The 22,301-nt window shown below is 54.0% G+C and overlaps 2 protein-coding genes across 5 annotated transcripts; one reads left to right on the forward strand and one right to left on the reverse strand.

Annotated features, from left to right (window-relative positions):
* The first annotated feature begins 6,749 nt into the window (after nucleotides 1-6,749).
* Ubtf (upstream binding transcription factor) lies at nucleotides 6,750-19,433 on the forward strand. 4 transcript variants are annotated; one of them, XM_052194293.1, is made up of 21 exons: nucleotides 6,750-6,895; nucleotides 9,705-9,829; nucleotides 11,179-11,354; nucleotides 11,779-11,862; nucleotides 11,953-12,108; nucleotides 14,056-14,120; nucleotides 14,363-14,483; nucleotides 14,827-14,937; nucleotides 15,283-15,416; nucleotides 15,551-15,692; nucleotides 15,959-16,000; nucleotides 16,092-16,205; nucleotides 16,304-16,459; nucleotides 16,813-16,968; nucleotides 17,052-17,162; nucleotides 17,520-17,608; nucleotides 17,694-17,883; nucleotides 18,586-18,633; nucleotides 18,733-18,804; nucleotides 18,898-19,041; nucleotides 19,123-19,433. In XM_052194293.1, the coding sequence occupies exons 2-21, from the start codon at nucleotides 9,772-9,774 to the stop codon at nucleotides 19,246-19,248; spliced, it is 2,295 nt and encodes a 764-aa protein (XP_052050253.1). In that variant the 5' UTR covers nucleotides 6,750-6,895; nucleotides 9,705-9,771; the 3' UTR covers nucleotides 19,249-19,433. The 4 variants fall into 4 exon arrangements, with proteins under 4 accessions (XP_052050253.1, XP_052050251.1, XP_052050254.1 ...); XM_052194291.1 differs by lacking the exon at nucleotides 6,750-6,895 and adding an exon at nucleotides 7,125-7,343; XM_052194292.1 differs by lacking the exon at nucleotides 6,750-6,895 and adding an exon at nucleotides 8,524-8,616.
* Nucleotides 8,561-9,556, reverse strand: LOC127693642 (WAS/WASL-interacting protein family member 2-like). The gene has a single exon (XM_052194645.1). It carries the CDS (start codon nucleotides 9,554-9,556, stop codon nucleotides 8,561-8,563), a length of 996 nt encoding a protein of 331 aa, XP_052050605.1.
* Nucleotides 19,434-22,301: the final 2,868 nt, after the last annotated feature.

Raw genomic sequence — 22,301 nt, forward strand, 5'->3', positions numbered from 1 at the left:
CAGGGCTATACAGAGAAACCCTGTCTTGAAAACAAACAAACAAACAAACAAAACAACAACAACAACAAAAAAGAAAATTCTCAGCTCCTCCTGCACCATGCCTGTCTGGATGCTGCCATGCTCCCACCTGTAAGCCAGCCCCAATTAAATGTTGTCCTTATAAGAGTTGTCTTGGTCACGGTATCTGTTCAGAGCAGTAAAACCCTAATTAACACAGACGGTTATTTTGGGATAAAGCTTCGGTGTGTTTGTGGTTTTTTTTTCCTTTTTTCTTCGTAGATTTTTATTTTATGTGTATGGGTGTTTTTACTTGAATGTGTGCCTATGTACCACATGTACATAGTGTGCTCTGAGGCCAGAAGAGTGAGTCAGAGCCTCTGGTCCTGGAATGACAAAGAGTTCTTAGCTGCCATGGGGGTTCTGGAGAGCCATGTCTACAGCTTCTTATAAAGTTGTTTTTTGGGGGGTGAGGGGGAGACAGGGTTTTTCTGTGTAGCCCTGGCTGTCCTGGAACTCACTCTATAGACCAGGCTGGCCTCAAACTTAGAAATCCACCTGCCTCTGCCTCCCAGGTGCTGGGATTATAGACGTGCGCCACCACCACCCGGCTGAGTTTTTGTCTTTTATCATCTCTCCCAGTTCTCAGGCCTTCAGACCTGGGCTAGATAGACCCACACCATCATTTCTCCTGAGTCACTACAGACCTTGAGATGTCCTAACTTCCTAAAGATTTATTTATTTATTTTATGTATATGAATACAACGTAGCTTCTTTAGACACACCAGAAGAGACCATCAGATCTCATTACAGACGGTTGTGAGCTACCATGTGGTTGCTGGGAATTGAACTCAGGACCTCTGGAAGAGCAGTCAGTGCTCTTAACTGCTGAGCCCCTGCTAACTTCCATATTTATATGATCTAATTATTATCTACCCACCAATCCATCCTGTCATCTATTGTTAGCAATGGAACAGCACAGTTTGGGTAACTTTATAAAGAAAGGGGGGTGGAGAAAGAGGAACATTCCTCCACTGCTGCTGGGATTGCAAGATGGTGCAACCACTTTGGAAATCAGTCTGGCAGTTCCTCAGAAAACTGGGCATGTCACTTCCTGAGGACCCTGTTATACCACTACTGGGCATATATCCAGAGGATTCTTCAGCATGCAATAAGGACACATGCTCCATTATGTTCATAGCAGCCCTATTTGTAGTAGCCAGAAGCTGGAAAGAACCTAGATGTCCTTCAAGGGAGGAATGGATACAAAAAATGTGGTATATTTATACAATGGAGTACTATTCAGCCATTAGAAACAATGAATTCATGAAATTCTTAGACAAATGGATGGAGCTGGAGAACAACATACTAAGTGAGGTAACCCAGTCTCAAAAAATATCAATCATGGTATGCACTCACTGATAAGTGGATATTAGCCTAGAAACTTTGAATACCCAGGACATAATCCACAAATTAAATGATATCCAAAAAGAATGGAGGAGTGGGCCCTGGTTCTGGAAAGACTCAGTGCAAGAGTATAGGGGAATTCCAGTACAGGGAAGTGGGAAGGGGTGGATGGAAGAATAGGGGGACAGAAGAGGGCTTATGGGACTTGCGGGGAGTGGGGACCCAGAAAAGGGGAAATCATTTGCAATGTAAATAAAAATAAATAAATAAATTAAAAAAAAAAGAAAGGGGGGTTGTCTGGGGTGCTGTTTCTCTCCCCTCCCCCTTTCTGAAAGCTGAAAATCAAATATTATAGCTGTTCATGGCCTTCTTGCCAAAGTCGTAGAGTAACACAAGAGATTAGGTGGTAAGATACAAAGTCTGTGTGTGTGTTTGTGTTCTTTCTCCCTCTGAAGAATTTTCTAGGATTCACTAGGTTGTGCTCAGTAATGCAAGAATCCCAACACTTGGGGAACGGAAGCAGGAGACTTGCCATGAGTTCCAGGCCAGCCTGGCTACCGAGTACAAACCTGTCTCCAAAAAAGGAAAAAAAAAAAACTCTTGTTCTCTTGCTCCCCCTCCCTCCTCCCTCCCCTCCTCTCTCCACGTGGTCATGGCCAGCCTCAATTTCTCTACTCTCTCCCTTTCTCTGCCTCTACTATCCCCTTAACTCCCCTCCCCATGCCCTGAATAAACTCTATACTTTTATTATTATTATTATTATTATTATTTTTGGTTTTTTCGAGACAGGGTTTCTCTGTGTAGCCCTGGCTGTCCTGGAACTCATTCTGTAGACCAGGCTGGCCTTGAACTCAGAAATCTGCCTGCCTCTGCCTCCCAGAGTGCTGGGATTACAGGCATGCGCCACCACTGCCTGGCTTATGATATACTTTAAAGAAAAAAAAAGTTTAAACAATTACAAATATCTCACCACTCATGATACTGTGGCAGGAAACTTGAGTGCTCAATGCTACTGTAGACAAGAGGGAGAGGGAGGAGAGAGGGAGGGGGAGGAGAGGAGGGAGGAGGAGGAGAGGAAGGAGGGGGAGAGGGAGGAGGATGGAACTTGGCAATACCTATTTAAGTCAATATAATTGTACCGTGTGTGCATAACATTTACGTGCTATGTATTATATATATATATATATATAATGTTCACATGTGCATATATATGTGTGGAGACAAGAAGTTGATATCAGAATGTTTCCCTCTATAGCTATTTATTTATTTATTTATTTATAGGCAAGGTCTCTAGATGAACCCAGAGAGCACTGATTGGCTAGACCCTACCAATTCCCCATCTTTGCCAACCTATTCCCTTATACCCTAAGTGCCAGGTATAGGTTCACACCACCATTCCCGACTTTTAAAGAGTGCTGGGGATCTGCATCTAGGCCCCCACGTTGCACTGTAAGGACTTCATTGGCTGAGCCACCTCCCATCCCCCATACACTTAGATCCTCTGGTGCAGGCAGAAATTCCACATGCTTCAAAAGGCATTTATATTTACAATGATAAAAATCTGGGGCCACCAAGATGGCTGTCAGGTGAGGACTCTTGTCTCTCTGTAATGGAAGTCTGACAACCTGAATTTGCCCTCTAGAAGCAAAATGAAAGCAGGAAATTGACTCCACAAAGTTGTCATCTGAAGTCCCCACACACATGGTGGGGTGCTGTCCTTCCGTTCTGCATGCACACAATCCGAATGAATAAAAACTGACACATACACAAACCCTGGATCCAACCCAGACGTTCATTAACAGTCGAACGGATAAATTGTAACATATTTATGAAATGTACCAAGCTGTATCTATAGTGATGGAACTCGGAATGCTGAAGAATCTAGAGGAGAGTATTGGCTGTGTTCTGTTGGCCATTGGTTCCAATGCTTTGATTTAATTGGAAATCTGTGTGTACAGACACTGAAGGTCCTTGTCCTCAATTGGTTTTTGGTCAATCAATAAAGATGTCGTCAAGGGCCAATAGCTGGGCAAAGGGAGATGGGATGGGACTCTTAGATTTGTGAAGCTAGGTGTGTAAGAGAGATGGAGAATGGATGCACACACACACACATATATATATGTATACATATACATATATTCCAGCTTCAAGGGACCCAATACCCTCTGATGGCATATACTTATATAGATATGTATGTATATACAAAAAGAAAAAATTCTTTTAAAGATTTACTTGTAAGTACACTGTAGCTGTCATCAGACATCCTAGAAGAGGGCGTCACATCTCATTATGGATGGTTGTGAGCCACCATGTGGTCACTGGGATTTGAACTCAGGACCTTCGGAAGAGCAGTCAGCCCAAAAAGAAACTTTTTCTTCCTTTGTATAACAGAATTCCACTATTACATTTTGCTTAAAGCATTCAAAGAACTCTGGGGATTTCCTAAGAGCCTGGGTTTGAATTGGGCAACCCAGAGATGGGCTGCAACCACCCACAGGGTGCACAGCTAGCATTGTGCTTTGTGGCTAGCCTAGGCTGGGGTTATGGGATGTCAAGGCCCTGCTTCAAGGCGCTGCCAGGAAGCTGAGAAGCGGGAGGCCAAAAGCTGGACCAGAGGGAAAGGGGTGTAGAGTAAGGTCCTAGGGCACTTCTCTCGGCCTGTGGCCAGTAGCCCAAACCTTAGACTCATGACCTCACTAGAAACCCAACAAAGGTAAAGAAACAGAATGGTTTCCAAGTGGGAAAGGTGCCAGCCATGATTTTTGCTGCCCAAGGAATCAATAACAACAATCCTTATGATTCATGTTCATCCTGTTTTATTCCAAAGCACTTTACCCAGAAGCCCCTTGGCCTAGCCAAGAAGTTCAGGGCACGGTGCCAGAATACCTGCACTCCGGATCTGTCCATGGACCATTTGGAACTTTATTGGTGTGTGTTACTCTGGTTTTAATTGTTGAGTGCCATACTCGGAGAAATAAAACTTTATATATATATATACATCATCTCACAATCCCTGATGAGGAAGCGGAGTCTCACTCTAAGCATACACATGTGGAAATGGGATCTGGTTAGGCTGGAATTTGTCCAGACTCACACAGAATCAAGAAAGGGGGGTGGGGGAGCTAGAGAGATGATGGTTTAGCAGTTAAGAGCACTTGCTTTTCCCAGAGGACTGGGATTCAATTCCCAGCACCCATGTGACAGCTCACAACTGTCTGTAGCTCCATCCTAATACAAACGTATATGCAGGCAGAATGCCAGTGTACATAAAAACAAATTTAAAAAAAAGGAAGGGTGGGGAAAGGAAGTGAGTGATCTGGTGGGTCTCGCACTCAGCTAGCCACCTGCCTTTGAAGTGCTAGGATTAAAGGCACAGCCATCAAGGCTCACATCTGGGACCTTAAATTCTTTTACTTTACCTTTTACTTAAAACCTTTTACTTTACTCTTGTCAAAATACATCAAAAGTCCATTAAAAGCTCTGCTTTTTTAGTGTGGTGGGAGATGGCTTGATCCAACACCAAGTGTTTTGTGCATATTCCAAAGGCAGATCTGGGTAGGTGGGGCCGTAATCAAATAATTTAGAAGACTTTTTTATTTTTAGTATAGAATAGAGTTTAGGCCATGGGGAGGGGAGTTGAGAGGGTAGAGAGAAAAAGGCACGCGGGGGAAGGGGGGGAGGGTCGCAGGGGGGCGGGCGCGCGCTGGTCTACAGAGCGATTTCTAGGATAGCCACGGCTAAACATAAAAACTCTGTCTCAAAAAACAAAACGAAACAAAAAAAAAAAAAAAAAACAATTTGAGAACAGATTCTTCAGTAGTCATCCTAGGGAAGAGGCCTTGAAGGCTAAACTTCAGGATCACGGCCAATCTGCCTCTCCTCCATGCCGCGCTTCTAAGCCCAACACATCAGATCTCATTTCTTGCAACGTGGCAGAAAGTGGGATGTGGAAATCCTGGGAAAGAAGTCTCATTTTTCCCAGGAGACATGAGGAATTACACCAACGACGATACTGTGGATGGACAAGGCGGTCTGCCAAGAAATAGTCCGAAGAGACTGTGCGACCCAGCTGAGCAGCAGCAGAGATATCGTGGCAGTCCGCGGAGCCAGGAGTACTGGCGTGGCCCGGGGACTGATGACACAAACCAAGCGTGGGCTGGCCTGGTGGAAGCCAGCCTCCTTCGCATTGCCTTCCCTCAGCTAATCCTGATATCCCTTCAGCAGGGGAGGTAAAGCCCACTAGAGCCGAAGGCAGTGGGAGGTTAGGAAAGCGGTACACGCCCAGGCCTTTCCTCCCCAGACTTGCTGGATGGCGGAATACTGGAGGTTAGACCTGTGGTTGCCGGGCTGCAGATCCAGTCTTAAGACCGGGGTGCGGAGCTCTCCGTCGCCGCCGGGGTGGGGGACAGCGCCGCGGCCTGCTTTCTCAGGGCTGGCCAAGCCTTTTTGACAGGCTGATTGCGAGGAGGGGATTGGCTGATCCAGGCGTGACGCCGGTAACAACAAAGGTGGAGTTGGAAGAAATTAGATTAAAGGAAAGGAGGAAAAAAAATTAAAGGGGGAGCTTGCGGGCGACTGGAAGCAGAGACCGAGGGGAGACGCACGAAGCTCGGTTCCCGGTTCCGACTTCCCCCTTCCAGCTCTTTCGCACAAACGCGCCAGGATTTTGCTCTAAACCCCAACCCCGGCCGCGGCCTAGTTACAGAAGCCAGGGGCAAAGGGATGGCCGCTCCGCTGCGTCTAGAAAAATCTCCCCAACTCCCACTGACACCCTACTACGACCCAGGGGTGAACTTTTTGCTCCTAACTCCTCGGATCATACGACCGGTGAAGATGGGGAGCACTGAGAACAACCCAAGACTCTCTGAAATCCGGAAGGCCCTCGCCGGGCACCGAGACCCAAAACGAGGCGGGTTGCTTCCCGGGTATTTTTATATGTTGCAAACCTAGGAGGCTCTTATTTTTTCTTTCTCGTTTTTGTAACACCCTCCCCTTCGCCCCCACCTCTCTTTAGCTCAGGGTTGCAAAAGCAAAGCAATAAAAAAAAAAAAAAACCTGCGCACACACTCAGACACACACCAGTGGCGACAGGGGAGAGTTGGAAAAACGCAGGAGAGGAGGAGGAGGCAGGAGACAGCAGGGATGGAGCTATGGGAGCAGGAGCAGGCAGGATCCCTCACAGATCCCCCTCCGGTCTCAAGCTGCCTCGCCCGCCCCGGCAGGAGAGCGAGGAGTCGGGCGAGCAGATGGAGCGGAGCTCGCTCTAGGCAGCTGGCTTGGCCGGAGACTGGAGGAGCCGCCAAGCGACCGGCTGATTGGAAGAGAAACGCAGAGCGATGGAGGCGGGGGTAGGAGGACGATTTCTCTGCGGGGACTGGCGGCGGCGTACACGCCCGGGTCGGGCGCTGCAGAGCTTGGCTAGCTTTCAACCCGCGCTCGGCGGCTCCAGCCCCGCGCACCCCCACCCCCAGCCCTGCCGGCGGCCCCGCAGGTGAGTGCGAGCTGGGAGCAAGAAAAAAAAGGCTAAATGCTGAAAACCCGTCTGCCTTGAAGAAAAAAAAAAAAAGAAAAAAATTATTCATTTTTTTAAATTTTCGTGCAGCCCCCAGGGCGGTGGGAGGGAAGGGGTGAGGCTGAGCCACCCGGAGGAGGCGGAGGGGCCAGGCGAGGCCGGGGCGGCCCGGGAGGCGGCGGCGCCAAGGCGGCTCTGACGGGCGAGCGCTCGGAGCGGCGCTGCGCTGCGCCGAGGCGGGCGGGCGGAGCGGGGCGGGCGGAGCGCGGCGCGTGGGGCTCGCCATTAGCCGTCGCTCCGCTTCGCCATCTCGGGCTTTGTCTGGAGACTCGCTGCCCCGGCGTCGGCAGCTGCGGAGCTGCGGCTCAGCTCTTCCGCCCGCCGTGCTGCCTGCTGCCCTCGGCCCTCACTAGCACTCACACGCTCGGTAAGTTAAGCTTCGGTGCCGCGGATTTCGGGGGAAAGGGGTTGCTTCTCCGGCGGCGCCAATCTCCGTGCTCCACGCGCCCGGGAAGGCCTGGAGAGCCACACCGGGCTGGATTGAACCGGCTCCCAGAGCGGCTCTTCCGCTGAGGTCGGCGTCTCCTGGCCGATCCCGGGTGTGAGGAGGAACCAGAGAGATTTTTGTTGTTTGGGGGGCTAAGAATATATTTTAAGTTTCACGGGTGCTGTTCAGCGAGAAGGGGGAACCGAGAGGTAGGCGCCGAAACCTCTCACCGCGATCAGGGAGCTTGGGTCCCAAGCCGGTAGCCACGCTCCGGGGACCAGAGTGGTGGATACCCCGCTCCCGGAGGCGGGAGAGGGGAGCAGATGAGGACCGGGAAACCGAGCTTAGGCTGGGAGAGCCTGGAAGAGAGCTCCAGAGCAGGGCTGCCGGCACCCGCGAGGCTCGCCGGCCACCCCTCTGGGCACCCTCTCCGCCACCGCGCCTCGGCCCTCCCTCCCGCGCCAGCCAAGCCTGCTAGTTCCCCTGCGGGGCTGGCGAGGTCGCTCTCGCCGCCTGCTTGCTCGCCCGCCTCGGCTCGCAGCCCCGCCGCCATCCGGGCGGCTGCGTGTCTCCCTGCCCCGGCCCCCCCTTCCCCGGCGGCAGCAACAGCAGCAGCCGCCGCCACTACCACCACCCCCCTCCCCTCCTTCCTTGCCTCCGCCTCGGCCGCCCCGGGTCCCCCCAGCGCCCGCCCCTCCTCCCAGCTGCCCCCCGCGGAGCCCGCCCGGGCAGGCTGTGGGAGGGAGCGGAGCCGGCGAGGCGGGCGGGCTGGCGCTCGCTCCCCGGGGGTCGGTGTGCGCTCTACGGGGAAGGACGCGCTCGCTGCCCCGCTTCTCCCGCCCCCCCTCCCGCTCCTCCTCCTCCCTTCTCCCTCCTCCCCGCTCCGGCGGCGGAGGCTGCTGCGGCGGCGGGGGGTGTGCGAGCTGAGGCCGGGGCCGGCGGGCGGGCGGGCGGGCGGGCGGGCTGCCTGCAGGCGGAGGGCGCTGTGCTTTGTGCTTTTCGCCGCGAGGAGCAGCAGGCAGCAGCCACAGCCGCCGCCGCCACAGCAGCAGCAGCAGCCGCCGCCCCAGCGCCGCCGCCGCGCCCGGAGGAGGAGCCGCTGCCGCCGCGGGAGGGAGTTGCGGCTGTGCCCGGCCGAGCGGGGGAGGGCGCCGCGCTCAGAGCCGGGAAGGGAGCCGCCGGAGCGGGGAGCTCAGAGGCCGCGCTGCGCCGGGTAACCGAGGCGGCGGAGGACGTGCGCCGGGGCTAGGGAGCGAGCCATGGGTGCGGTAGACGCCGGGCGGCGATACCGGGAGAACTGTAGACGAGTTGATCGGGGCACGGGGAAGGGCGCCGAGAGCCGGGGTTGGGAAGGGCAGGAAGCGAGGCCCAAGTGAGGCCCCGGGTGGAGGAGCCCGCGTTTCTCCGGCCGACAGGCGCAGTTCTCGCCGGCCGCCGGAGGGGGCAGCGGGGCCGGTGAGCGAAGCGCCCCCGCCTCGCGGCCGCCGTCCTCCCGCCCTCTGCTTGGCTCGGCTCCCCGGAGGCCGGGGCGGGGGCGCCGGCAGGGCTGGGCCGCAGGCTCGGGGAGGAGGCGGCCGTTCCCGCCGCGGTCGCGCCTCTGCGCCGGGTTTCTTCCGTGCGTGTCGGGGTGGCTGGGCGGTGGCAGCGTCTCCGGCCCCGGGTGGTTCGGGGGCGGGAGACAAGCTAGGCCGCTTCTCCGACAGCTCGCCTGCCCGGACAGGCGGGGACCACGTTGGGAGGTCGGGAGGGGGGGGAAGCAGCGGGAATCCAGATCTGGTCCCCGGGGGCGGTCCGGCCGCTGCGCTCCCGGGCTGGCGGCGGCTGCGCTGCGTCCGGGTCCCCGCCGGGTTGCGGAGGCGGGGGGGAACCGGCTGGGGGAAAGCGGGAGGAGGAGACTGGGGCGCGTGCCCGCTTCCGTGCCCGCGCGCGCCCTTTACCCGCCCTTCCTCCCCCGCCCTCCAGCCTGGGGCCTCCCCGGGGCGGGCTCTCAACGAGGAGGAGGAGGAGTTTTTTTTTTTTCCCCGGGTGGGGGAAGGAGGCCGGAGGGCGGGCGCTCGCTGCACGCGGGAGCTGGGAGCAGTCTCTCGCGTGGGCAGGGGAGGGCGCATGCGGCACAGCCGGGAGCTGGGGGCTGGGGGAAGAGTGGGGCTCATTCCTACACCCACTGATGAAGTCTGCGAGCCTCCTGATGTGGTCTACCTGAGAGTGTGGACCTATGTCCCCTCCCATGTGTCAGGGGGTGGGATAGAAAGTCCCTCTCTCCTCAGCCTCCCTAAGTGGGTTTGGTGTCTCTTCTCAAAGGGTGAGGTGGCTTTGACCCTGGGTTGCCCGGCCAGCGCGACCGAGGAGGTGGCTGGATAGCTGGAGAATGAACGGAGAAGCGGACTGTCCCACAGACCTGGAAATGGCCGCTCCTAAAGGCCAAGGTATGGGTCCCCAGGTTCTCTCTTCAAACTTGTCTTTTTCCACACATGAGTTCTCCAGCCTCTAAAAGGTTCCTCTAGGCTTCATTCTGTGTACTGGCAGAGAGTCTTAAGTCTTAGAAAGTGAAGCATCTGTCAAATGGAGGTTTAGCCAAATCCATATTACTTGGCCTTGAGCTTAGAACTTGAGTTTTTTATGTTCTCTTGCTGTGTATGAGGGGCAGGGGGAGACTCCTGCAAGCCAGCCTTCTTGGATTCTTAGCCTGAATATACTCTCACCTTAGAGGAAGGGGGGAGGGGGGGAGATAAGATTTTCGTAGAGGCAGGTGGAAAGCAGGGAAAGGTATTTTGGTGGTTTATGGCTCTAAGCCATGGAAATTTTAGATGCCTAGACCCCAGCCACTTCTGTCAGCAGTGTCATGTTTATGACATGAAGGGTGGTATGAAACTGAGCATCTGGCAATGCTCGTGAGACACCGGGGAGAGAGGATTATGGGTCCATGTGACCGTTTTCTGCTGAAACCGGCCTGGGTTACCATATGCAAATGAAGTCAAGAGCACTTTTGCATCCTAGCCATGGACCACCACCCCCAGCCCAGCTTCCACAGCCGCGGCCACCCTCCCTGAGACGCCCTGATCTGTCTCTAGGCTGCACTTTGGCAGCTGAAAATAATTGGGCTAAGATGGCAACTTGGAATTCTGGGGTTCTCCAGAGAGTGAGGCCTTGAGAACTCTGTCCACTTGCTTGCCCTTTCTCAGAACTGCTGTGTATTGTTATAATATTTGAATCCTATCTTTCTTAATTGCCAGAAATGCTGCTTTGGTCTTCCTTAAAAGTGACACGAGGGAGTTAGGTGATGGAGTGTATGCCTTTAGTGTTGGTCTCCAATACCTTCCTGTAGAGCCTTACAACTCACACCTCAGCCTCAGGCCTGGCATGTTTGAGACCCACATAGATTATGATATTTAGAAAAAGTTCCTTCCCTGATCCCCTTTCTTTCTGATGAGCCCTTTATCCACAGTACCCTAAATCTTCCCCCTCCATCTCATACCGTAAACAGGGGCCCATGGCAGCCTAGCATGTTAGAAGCGATTGCTTTAAGGTAAGCAAGACAGGACTCCCAGTGTAAGCTAAGTGTGGTGGCTCTCTCTCTGGTCCAGAGTCTCTGCTGTCGTCTAATAGGGCCACAGTTATTTTTTTTTTCAGGGCTGAGCTGTGTCTAAGGAATGATGCACTGGCTCAGATGAGAAGCGACCAGGGGCTGTACAGAGGAGGGACGGAACTCAGGGGCTGGGGACAGATCTAGAGAAGGACATGAGCCAGGTGTGATGACTTCTCTTATATGTCACAGACCGCTGGTCCCAGGAAGATATGCTAACTTTGCTGGAATGCATGAAGAACAACCTTCCATCTAATGACAGCTCCAAGTTCAAAACCACAGAGTCACATATGGACTGGGAAAAAGTTGCATTTAAGGATTTCTCGGGAGATATGTGCAAGCTCAAATGGGTGGAGATTTCTAACGAGGTAACTGCTTCCTACTCTTTGACACATGTAAATACATATCTGCATATGCTTTTTATCTTGAGAGGAAATGGGGGAAGCAAACTTGTCACTGTGGACAGAAGGTGTTCAAGTGTTCTTCCTTGAGCTCTAATTTATGCCTTCGGGGAGGAAGTTCTACCACAGTCCTACGACAATCTTCTAGGTGGCCTTGGATGCTTCTATTGACCAAAGGGCTCTAAGGGTTGAATGAGATGTGGAAGGCACATTGATTAAAATCAGTCTGGCTGCTCTTAGTGGGTTCCCAACTGCTTGGGTCTCTGCAGTAGGCGGGAGCTAGTTAGTGCCTCTGAGTCAGCAGTTGCCTGTAATGAACTCAGTGTGGTGGAGGGCAGCGATGGCATGGTAACGGGATGCTGTACTATGGAGCTGTGTTTCCTCCCTCCAGGTAAGGAAGTTCCGTACGTTGACAGAATTGATCCTTGATGCTCAGGAACACGTTAAAAACCCTTACAAAGGCAAAAAACTCAAGGTGAGTTACCACAAGGAGAAGTGCATGTTGAGTCAGGGAAGATGGGGTTAAAGAATGGGTGGCATCTAACCCCACTTTCCTTTGTTCCAGAAACACCCAGATTTTCCAAAGAAGCCTCTCACCCCTTACTTCCGCTTCTTCATGGAGAAGCGGGCCAAGTATGCAAAACTTCATCCTGAGATGAGCAACCTGGACCTGACTAAGATCCTGTCTAAGAAATACAAGGAACTTCCAGAGAAGAAGAAGGTGGGGGGAGGGGGGACCAGGTGGGAGGAGGGTAGTTATACTTTCAGGTGGGAACAGCTAGTGTGGGTAGGTCGGTGTGGGGGCAGGCCTTTGAGAAACAAAGGGACTCCACGTCAGGGAGGACCCTGAAGGCATTCAGACTGCTCCTGTACCCCCCAGCCAAACAGCCACACTCCCTGTGCATCTGTGCAGCCATTCTATTGCCCACTGTGATACTGAGTAGACAGGAGACCCAGGAAAGGGATTGCTTGGTTGTCCTGAGCAAGGAATTGGGGCACAGGGGTGCTGGGTGTCTGAGTCTTGCCGCGAATGATGCTGGAGCACGCTTGAGTTGGGACCTCTGCCGCCCTCCAGTGCTCTCCCCCCCTGCCACATTGCACAAGCGACCTTGTTGTTCCCGTCTCCTCGCCTCAGGCGGCTTCCTCCCATAGAAATGGACTGCTGTCCAGATTCTCAGGGATGTATCCCTTTAGGTAAAAGTTGTCTGAGCCTCCTGGGCAGAGATGGGTAACGCCTAAGACAAGCTCAGGGGCTTCCCTGGAAGTCAGGAAGCAGAGTACTGAAGGGATTTCACACATGAGATAAATGGGATGGGAAAGAGCCAAAGACAAAGCAGAGATGGATGCTGGGTGGTGAGGCCAGGTAAGGGTGTCAGTGAGGGGCAGCGGGGTACAAAGGACACACACTGGTGGGCAAAGGCTATGAAGATCAACGAATTATCTGGCCGAGCACTCACATGCCTTAATTGCTAAGTCCAAAATGGAATAGGCTTGGTTGGGTAAAACCAGCTGTCTGTGGCCCAGTAGCAGTCACTGGCAGGGCTGCAGTTGATCCTGTGGCTGAGGACTTGGGACAGTGACTACACACCCCACCACACCCCTGAGGGGTGGGAGGGAGAGGCTAAGCAGCAGAACCAGGGAGGGACAGAGAGACTTCAGTGAGAAAGCTCAGTCATGGGCGCACTGATTTGGGTCTGTCTTATTAGCGCCAGTCAGCTATGTACGGTCCTTCAGGTAAGTCACTGGTGTGTGGAGGGTGAGCCTTGAGATGCCTTTTTAGTTCCTCTTTGAGGAAGACTGAGAGTGCCCCAATGAGGCGGTGCTCAGTCTCTGGTTTCCATTGGGAAGCGTGGTGGAAAGGAGCTGCCTCCTCTGCTGCCTGCCCCTGGTGTGTCTTACAAGGAGGAGTCTGGTTCAGCTGTGAGCCTCTGGTCCTTTCCAGTCCTATCTTGACCTAGAATTGAGAGAGGAAGGAAGGAGAAATGGATGTTATGCAAGAGGGAAGAAGTGTAAAAGGAGGGAAGGGTTCCAAAGGCCCGGGGTTCCAGGGGCACAGAGGAGGGATGCAGCAGGAGGGGGACAGTGCCAGGGGGGGTGAGGAGTACTGGTCGACCCAGAGCTGGTGATGAACTGGAGAGAACCTGCAAATGTTTATTGGGAGGTGATTTGCATTCTAAGAGTTCATTTCATGCCCCTTCAGCGATATCCTCTGCAGCCTTTGAAGCAGAATTTAGCCTTCCTGGTGCTGTTAGCCACCCCAGAGGGGGACAGATCATCATCAGCTGCTTTAGAGGGCTGGGGAGAGGGAGTGACAGCAGGCAGAGCTCCTTGAGACTCGGGGAGTTCTGTGCCATTGGAGAAAGTGCTACCTGGTAGTCCTAACCTGTCACTGTTCACCTAGTGGGTGATGTGATGTCCCCTGGCTTCTGGGACATTCTGTCTTAATATGGAGATGGGTGTCTGGGAGTCTCCCTGTAAATCCCAGTACCTGGCTGTTAGTCACCAAGCTTAAAGTAAGTTCAACTCACTGGAGGAGGCATAGGAACCAAACATCTAAGATCATAGCAGGAAGCAAGGCAGGCAGAGAGGAGGAGGAGGGTGGCTTTTTCTAGAATCTGGGTGAAGTAGGCCTTGGGTCCTGGATGACCCCATCCCCTCCTCCCCTCAGATGAAATATATTCAGGACTTCCAGAGGGAGAAACAGGAGTTCGAGCGAAACCTGGCCCGATTCAGGTAAGGCAGAGGAGGGCTATGGGGCACTGGGTGTGGTAGGATAAACATACTGGCTGGAGACTAGAACTGTCCGTGAAATGTGAAGTCTTTTGTAGACTGTAGTGTCAGGTTCAGGGACAGATTGCCAGCCGCTAACTTCCACCGAGCTCCCGCAGGAAGGCCTAAAAGGCTTGGCTTGGGCAGCTAGCTGGGGTCTGCCCTAGGGCGTCCCCTGCTGACCCTTGCTCCGGTCCCCTGGCTAGGGAGGATCACCCTGACCTCATCCAGAATGCCAAGAAGTCGGACATTCCCGAGAAGCCCAAAACTCCCCAGCAACTGTGGTATACCCACGAGAAGAAGGTGTATCTCAAAGTGCGGCCGGATGTGAGTGTCTGGCCGAAGGGTGGGGGTGGGGGGCACACGGTGGCGGTGGCAAGGGGGGAGCCGCGCCTGGTGGCTGGGTATGGTGCAGGGGAGCAGGAGAGGAGGCCCCTCCCCAGGGCGGGATTGCATGGACAGGGCCTGGGCCAGCTGGCGTGCGAATGAGTGTGTGTGTGAGCCTGTCCCTTGCACCAAGGCGGATCCCTGCCTCTCCACCTTACCCTCCTGGCCTGCGGTGGACACTTGCGTGACCTCCTGTGGCCCGAGGGGGCGGGGCCTCTGTGCCCCTCCCCCCCCTCCCCTGCCCCTGGCTGCCTGTGTGTGTCTGACGGCTTTTGGTTTGCAGGCCACTACGAAGGAGGTGAAGGACTCCCTGGGGAAGCAGTGGTCTCAGCTCTCGGACAAAAAGAGGCTGAAATGGATTCATAAGGCCCTGGAGCAGCGGAAGGAGTACGAGGTTAGGCTTCCGCTGCGCTCCTCCCCGTCCGGCTCTTCACGAGCCTTTGCCCTCTGACTGGTGCCAGTGCATTCTGCACGTGGTAGTCGTTCCCTGACCTTCTGTTGAGGGAGGGGCCTTTTGGGCCCCTCGCCTCTGCCCCTACCATCTCACAAAGCCCCATCCCACCGAGAGATCTCAGGCTAGGGCAGAGCAGGACACCATATTGCAAATGACACAGCAGACACACAGACACGGCCACCCCAGCTTTGCTCCCTGCCTCCCCTCCCCAGCGGCTCTCCCCCTTATGGTGTCCCAGCTAACCCCACACCCCATTACCCTCCGCTCCCATACCTCACTCTGCAGGAGATTATGCGCGATTATATCCAGAAGCATCCCGAGCTAAACATCAGTGAGGAAGGTATCACCAAATCCACCCTCACCAAGGCCGAACGTCAGCTCAAGGACAAGTTTGATGGACGACCCACCAAGCCACCTCCGTGAGCACTGCCCCAGATGGGTGGGCGAGTGGGCAGTCACGGAGTTGAGTTAGTGAAGAACCGGAACCCAGTTTCGGCTTCAAGAAGACCTGTTGTCCCGTTGCTCATGGGCGTGCCTTCCTCTGATTGTCTAGGAACAGCTACTCCCTGTACTGTGCAGAGCTCATGGCCAACATGAAGGATGTGCCCAGCACAGAGCGCATGGTGCTATGCAGCCAGCAATGGAAGCTGCTCTCCCAGAAGGAAAAGGATGCTTATCACAAGAAATGTGACCAGGTGCGCAGGGCAGGGGCCAGGCCACCCTGATCTCTGGGCCTTGACTTGGGGTTCGAAGCATAAGGTTTGCCCTACCTGGGCTCCTTAACTCACTGATGACAGGTGCCTTGGTCTCGTTTATTTAGCCTCTCTGTCAAAATAGCTCAGGCTGTCATCTTAAGGGGGTGAGAAGGTTACACCCAGTCTCTAGGGGCCTGCTGAGGATTACTGCCCCAGTGTAATAATGGAGGCTGTCCCCAACTGACTGAATCCCCTTACTTGCCTAGAAAAAGAAAGATTACGAGGTGGAGCTGCTGCGGTTCCTTGAGGTAAGTAGCACCACCCTGAGGTGGGCAGAGGGCACATTGTGGAGTCCAATGAGCCTGCCTCCTGCAGCCCAGTGCCCTTCTTCCTACCCAGAGCTTGCCGGAGGAAGAGCAGCAGCGGGTCCTGGGGGAGGAGAAGATGCTAAACATTAACAAGAAGCAGACCACCAGCCCAGCCTCCAAGAAGCCTTCCCAGGAAGGTGGCAAGGTGAGTGTCCCAGGACAGTGGGCGTGGGGGCTGGGGTGGAGCGCTCCCCTGAGGCTAATGGTAATTGTACCTCTGATCACTCTCCCTGCTTCCCTTAGGGTGGCTCCGAGAAGCCCAAGCGGCCTGTGTCTGCCATGTTCATCTTCTCAGAGGAGAAGCGAAGGCAGCTACAAGAGGAACGACCTGAGCTCTCAGAAAGCGAGCTGACACGCCTGCTGGCCCGCATGTGGAACGACTTGTCAGAAAAGAAGAAGGTCAGGCCTTGGAGAGACCTCCACTAATCTTCCCTAAGGGTCTCCTAGGCCACTTCCATGCCCGCAGTTAAGGCGGCTCCGTGGCACCCGAAGTGGATCACACGTGTGCCCGGGCTCAGTTGGCTCAGTTGCTGGGGCGGGAGCCGGAAGAAGGGAAGCTTTCAGCTAGGTTGTTGGCTTCCTTGGAGAGCTGCCCCATGGGTGGGGCGGAGCTTCTAGGACGTCACTGCTGCCCTGCTGCCCATGTCTTCTGCCGGCCCCGCCCTCCTAACAGAGCCTGCTACAAATGCTGTGCGGGCTTAGTGCGCCCCCTAGGGGTGGCCCGAATGCTAGAGTCCTTGCTTTTTCCATAGGCTAAATATAAGGCCCGGGAGGCTGCGCTGAAGGCTCAATCTGAGAGGAAGGCGGGCGGGGAGCGTGAAGATAGGGGCAAGCTGCCTGAGTCGCCCAAGAGAGCTGAGGAAATCTGGCAGCAGAGTGTCATCGGAGACTATCTGGCCCGCTTCAAGGTAGCAGAATGGGGAAGGAATTGGTTTATGGTCTCCAGCGACAGAACCCCTCCCACAACTGATAGCCCGGGTTTGTACCTTAGAATGACCGGGTGAAAGCCTTGAAAGCCATGGAGATGACTTGGAACAACATGGAGAAGAAGGAAAAGCTGATGTGGATTAAGAAGGCAGCAGAAGACCAAAAACGATACGAGGTGGGAAGGGCCTGGGCCACCTGCCTCCGTGTACATAAATGGCTGCTGGCCAGAGGGGCGCTAGGACCCCAAGCCAGTTTTTTTAACTTCCGGCCTGTCATAGGCTAGATGGGAAACTACTTGCATTCAGAAAGCATGTTGAAATGGTCCTCTTGATGTAGTCAGTGACTTGCCCAGCAGTTTCGAGAAGGGTCTTGCTAGCCACCACTCCCAACTCTAGATCCTCCTGTCGTGGAGTGTTGGCATTCCAAATCCCATACCCAGGCTGTGCCCTTACCCCCGCGCTGCCACCCCCTCCCTCCCGAACGGGGTGGAGACTGTGGGTGTGAGCATGACCCGCTCCATGTCTCTCCGCAGAGGGAGCTAAGTGAGATGCGGGCCCCTCCGGCTGCTGCAAACTCTTCCAAGAAGATGAAGTTCCAGGGGGAGCCCAAGAAGCCTCCCATGTAAGCCAGGGGTGGGGACAGTCCTGCCCCCGTGAAGACAGGACTCACTTAAGACCCTGACTGTACCTGTCACCCCACGCTGCAGGAACGGTTACCAGAAGTTCTCCCAGGAGCTGCTGTCCAATGGGGAGCTAAATCACCTGCCGCTGAAGGAGCGCATGGTGGAGATTGGCAGCCGCTGGCAGCGGATCTCCCAAAGCCAGAAGGAGCACTATAAGAAGCTGGCAGAGGAGCAGCAGAGGCAGTACAAGGTGCACTTGGACCTCTGGGTCAAGGTGAGAGGACAAAGGCGCCCTGGCAGGGAAAGGGAGGCGGGAGAACGCACACACTGCTGTCAGCCATGGCTCCCACAGGGACTCCCAAGTCCTCCTGCAGGGGAGTGGTAAGGAGAATCTTAAAGCTAAACAAGCCAGGGTTACATAGTAGACCATTCAGGTAGGCTGCATGGTCTCCCTTCCAGCCAGGACCAAGAGGCTTGTGGGGCCTGACTAGGCAGGCAGTCTCTGGCAGTCTCCACTGCTGTGGTCTGTCCAGGGAGAATTGTCTGTCCCTCAGATAGGCTAACCAAAGACCCAGAGAGATGGCTAGTGCGAAGTAAATGAATTTTGTCAGTCTCTCATTTCAACCATGGCTCAAAGCCTGGGGTCTGGGTGGGGTCGATGCTAGGCCTCGTGAGTCACGGAGGAGGCTTTGAGTTAAAGAGGCCCTGAGTGCAGAGCTACCGTTCAGACACAGCAGGTGAGGGTGGGGAGGATTGCCATGAAAACGGATTGTTGCTTCAGGATAACTCAGAGCAGTGCTTGTGACAGAATCAGGAGCTATGTTCTCAGCCCCTAAGAGCTCTCTGCAAGGAGCCAAAGTCTAGGAGGCTGAGTGTAAAGATGAGGTATATGGGACCTCTGCCCAGCGAGCGTTAGCTCGCTGTGGGGATGACCTGTAGGATGGGCTAGATCTGATTCCCAGTTCTCTCTCCCCAGAGCCTGTCTCCCCAGGACCGCGCAGCATACAAAGAATACATCTCCAATGTGAGCAAGAGCAAGGCAGGGGTAGGGGTGGGGTTGGAGGGACTCTGCAGGGGCTGGGACTCACTTCCGCCCCCTTCCCATTCCCATTCTTTCTGGCAGAAACGTAAGAACATGACCAAGCTTCGAGGCCCAAACCCCAAGTCTAGCCGGACCACCCTTCAGTCCAAGTCTGTAAGGAGCCCTTTCGGGTATGGGTGGGTGGCTTTGGGCAGGGTCTGGCAAGGTGCATGTATCCGGCTGCTGATGTGTCTCCACGCCTCCCAGGAGTCTGAGGAGGATGACGATGAGGAGGATGAGGATGACGATGACGAGGAGGAAGAGGAAGATGATGAGAACGGCGACTCGTCCGAGGATGGTGGGGACTCTTCTGAGTCGAGCAGTGAAGATGAAAGCGAGGATGGGGATGAGGTGGGTAGGCGGCGTGGTGGGAGGGAGGGTTGTAGACTACCGGAGGGCCACACGGTGACGGTGGGGTCTTTATTCTCCCAGAATGAGGATGATGATGACGACGAAGACGACGACGAGGATGATGATGAGGATGAAGACAATGAGTCCGAGGGCAGTAGCTCCAGCTCTTCATCTTCAGGGGACTCCTCAGATTCTGACTCCAACTGAGGCTCAGCCTCCACCCCAGGCAGGCAGGCAGGCAGGCAGGCAGGCAGCCAAGGAGAGCCACCGCAGAGCTCACCTCCCCAACTGACAGCCTTTGTCTCTCCCTATGTTCTGTCCCCTGCCCCCTCCCAGACTCCCCTACTTTCTTTCTTTCCTTTTAAAAAAAAAATTCAGTGTGGGGTAGGAGGCTGTGTGAGCCCAGGCTAGGACTCTGCAGCCTTGGAGCCTCGGCTTCAGGGCTTCTCCGGGGACAGCCACCATCAGACTGAGCCAGCGCTGGACTGGCCCACCCCACCCCTCTTCTGCACTTGCAGTTCCGGCATGGACAATGGACCTGGGAGTTTGTGGGTGGGAGCGTGTCCTAAAGAGTTTGGGGAGGCCCTCCACGCCTACAGACTGCAGCAAGGTGGATGTTTGGGGGGGGCCTTTCCTTCCCAGATGGGCCTGCCACCTGGACCCCCGTGCTGAACTGGAGGGAGAAAAGGGTGCTGTCTTCAAGAGAGCAGGCAGTGACCCCGTCCCTCTTCCCTGCCCCTGCAAGGATGGAGTGGCCTGGACCCGTTTGTGGGGGAGGGGCGGAGTGTTTTTTATATATGTGTATATATTTTTTTTTTAAGCTCTGAGCTGTCAACGAGACGTTTCCTACCGATCTCGGCTGCCGTCTCTGTTGTCATTTCTGGGAGTGGGAGGGCTTGGGGTGGGGTGTATTGAGACTTAGAAAATGGTCTTGATATGCATAGAATGTGTGTGAGACTGAGAGAGAGATCGCGATACAGCATGGCTGCACCTGTGGATAGGAGAGAGAGAGAGAGAGAGAGAGAGAGAGAGAGAGTGAGTGTAGGGATCTGTCCTAGAACCCGCCTCTTTGAATCTGGAAAAAGGGTCTGTAAAGGCCTGGGAGATGGGGCCCCAGCAGGGACAAACCAAGGCTGGCCCTCCCTGCAATCTTCCACTGTGCCTGCCCTCTGGGTCTACTGTGAAGGGCACAGGAACCACCTGATGCTTCCTATACTAGCTTGCTTCTGCCAAGGCCATGATTCCCTGAGCTCTGCAGGTCTGTGCTGCCCAGCAGGGACGTGGAAGGGGCAAACCAGGGCATGAGCCTTAACGCTTTTCTCTGGTCCCGTGGGCTTCAGGAAGTGTCCTGACATCTTTTACCTACATGTTTCCTGCCTTGCCCTGTGTCCTCTGGTCACCCCCATTTCCTTTGATTTCTCAGGTCTACTCCCCATCTCCTGCTTCCATCCCTGCATCTGGGGAAGGGGCAGCACAAGATGCTTTCTGCAACTGGGCTTCTCATCTCTTGCCAGCAGCTTCCGAGCTTCTGGGGTCAGTCACTTGACGTTAGAATCCAAGTCACCTCACCTGTAGTGATTTTCATTTTTGCTGTGTTGGCCAGAATTTTTGTTCATGCTGTTAGGTTTTGCCTCTTGAATGAAAGCCAGGGGTGAGAAGTAGGCCCTTCACAGAAAGCAGGCTGCAGCCTAGCCGCCAGTCCCGCTTGAAGGTAAAGACATTTGCCTGGATAGTGTGATGGAGATTCCTAATGAGATCCCACCCTCCATCCCCACTGTCCTTATTCTAAAATTTAGTACCAGGGTTTAAGTTCCTGAGAGGGCCTGCAAAGAGCCCCATCTTGTTTAAACACCCTGGACTGTTACACTTGAGTGAAATGTGTTTTCACTTAGAAACAACTTTGAACACCACATGTGTTCCTCCCATTGCAAGTATTGGAAAATTCTTACAGACAGGGCTGTGGGGGTGTTGGTGCTGTCGTCACAAGTTGCCCAGGGCATATTTTAGCACTGGGACCCCCTCTCCTTTTTCTAATATTTAAGGAGTATTTTGTAGGTTTCAACAACCACACTTGAGTTTGTACCATGGGGTCGGCTTAGCCATTCCTCTCCCAGATTAAGGCCCACTGTGGAGGTTTTGTTTTCCCTTTTTTGTATAATAAAGTGAAAAACAAAGGTTTGACTTCCGTCTGGTCACTGGAATAAGTGGGTGACGGGTGACCCAATAACAGGCTTGACATAAAGTCCTTGAGACAGTGTTTGTCCTTTCTGAAGCCATTTTCCTGAAGATTTCTACAGGTGACCTGCCTCCACCTTGTTCCTGAACTTTCTCAATTCATGCCGTTAACTTGGGCTTGGGAAGTTGCAGAGTAGACACTTCTCCTAGAAGGCAGTATTCTAGGAAATGAGGTAATTAATCACCAGGGTGAAGGGTTCATCCAGGCCTTGCAAGCCCTTTCGGATGGCTTAGGAATAGTTAGGGAGTGACTCCCCTAACTCTGCCCAGACCTCTGATAAGAAGCTGCTGGAACCAGAGGACTTGCTGTCTGGATTAAGACCTGCCTTGCCTGTACAGGTTTGGACTAGGTCCCTGGACAGGGAACTGGGTGAAAGGTATGGATCTATGCAAAAAGCTCCCATTGGTGCCGTGCCACAGTTCAGAAGTCCCCACTCATTCCTCAGTCCATTCTGCAGTCATTAGCATACTTGTCTTTACTTCCTGGGGACATTGGCTTGTGTCCCACTCTCTGACTGGCACTGCCACAGCCCTCACTCTGATTTATCTCTCCTGAGCCGGTAGGAAGCCATTCAGAAGGTATGGTAGCACCCGCCTGTAAACCTCAGCACTCAGGAGGCCGAAACTAGAGAAGAGCCCTGAGTTTAAAACTAACCTGTGGCGGGGCGGTGGTGGCGCACTCTGGGAGGCAGAGGCAGGCGGATTTCTGAGTTCGAGGCCAGCCTGATCTACAGAGTGAGTTCCAGGACAGTCAGGGCTATACAGAGAAACCCTGTCTAAAAAACAAACAAACAACAACAACAAAAAAAACTGTGCTATGGAGTGAGATTGCCTTCCAAATAAAAGGTGGCATCTGCAGGCACTGCTTGCTGTGGCTTAAATGTTTTTAATTCAAACTCAAGTCGAAACCTATAACGGTAGGAGTAAAAGGGCAGGACATTTTAAAAAGTGTGTGTGTGTGCGTGCGTGTGTGTGTGTGTGTGTGTGTGTGTGTATGTGTGTTAGTCCAGAGAACAACTTGTTGG

The sequence above is a fragment of the Apodemus sylvaticus genome, chromosome 10, assembly GCF_947179515.1.
Source record: "Apodemus sylvaticus chromosome 10, mApoSyl1.1, whole genome shotgun sequence".
Taxonomy (NCBI): domain Eukaryota; kingdom Metazoa; phylum Chordata; class Mammalia; order Rodentia; family Muridae; genus Apodemus; species Apodemus sylvaticus.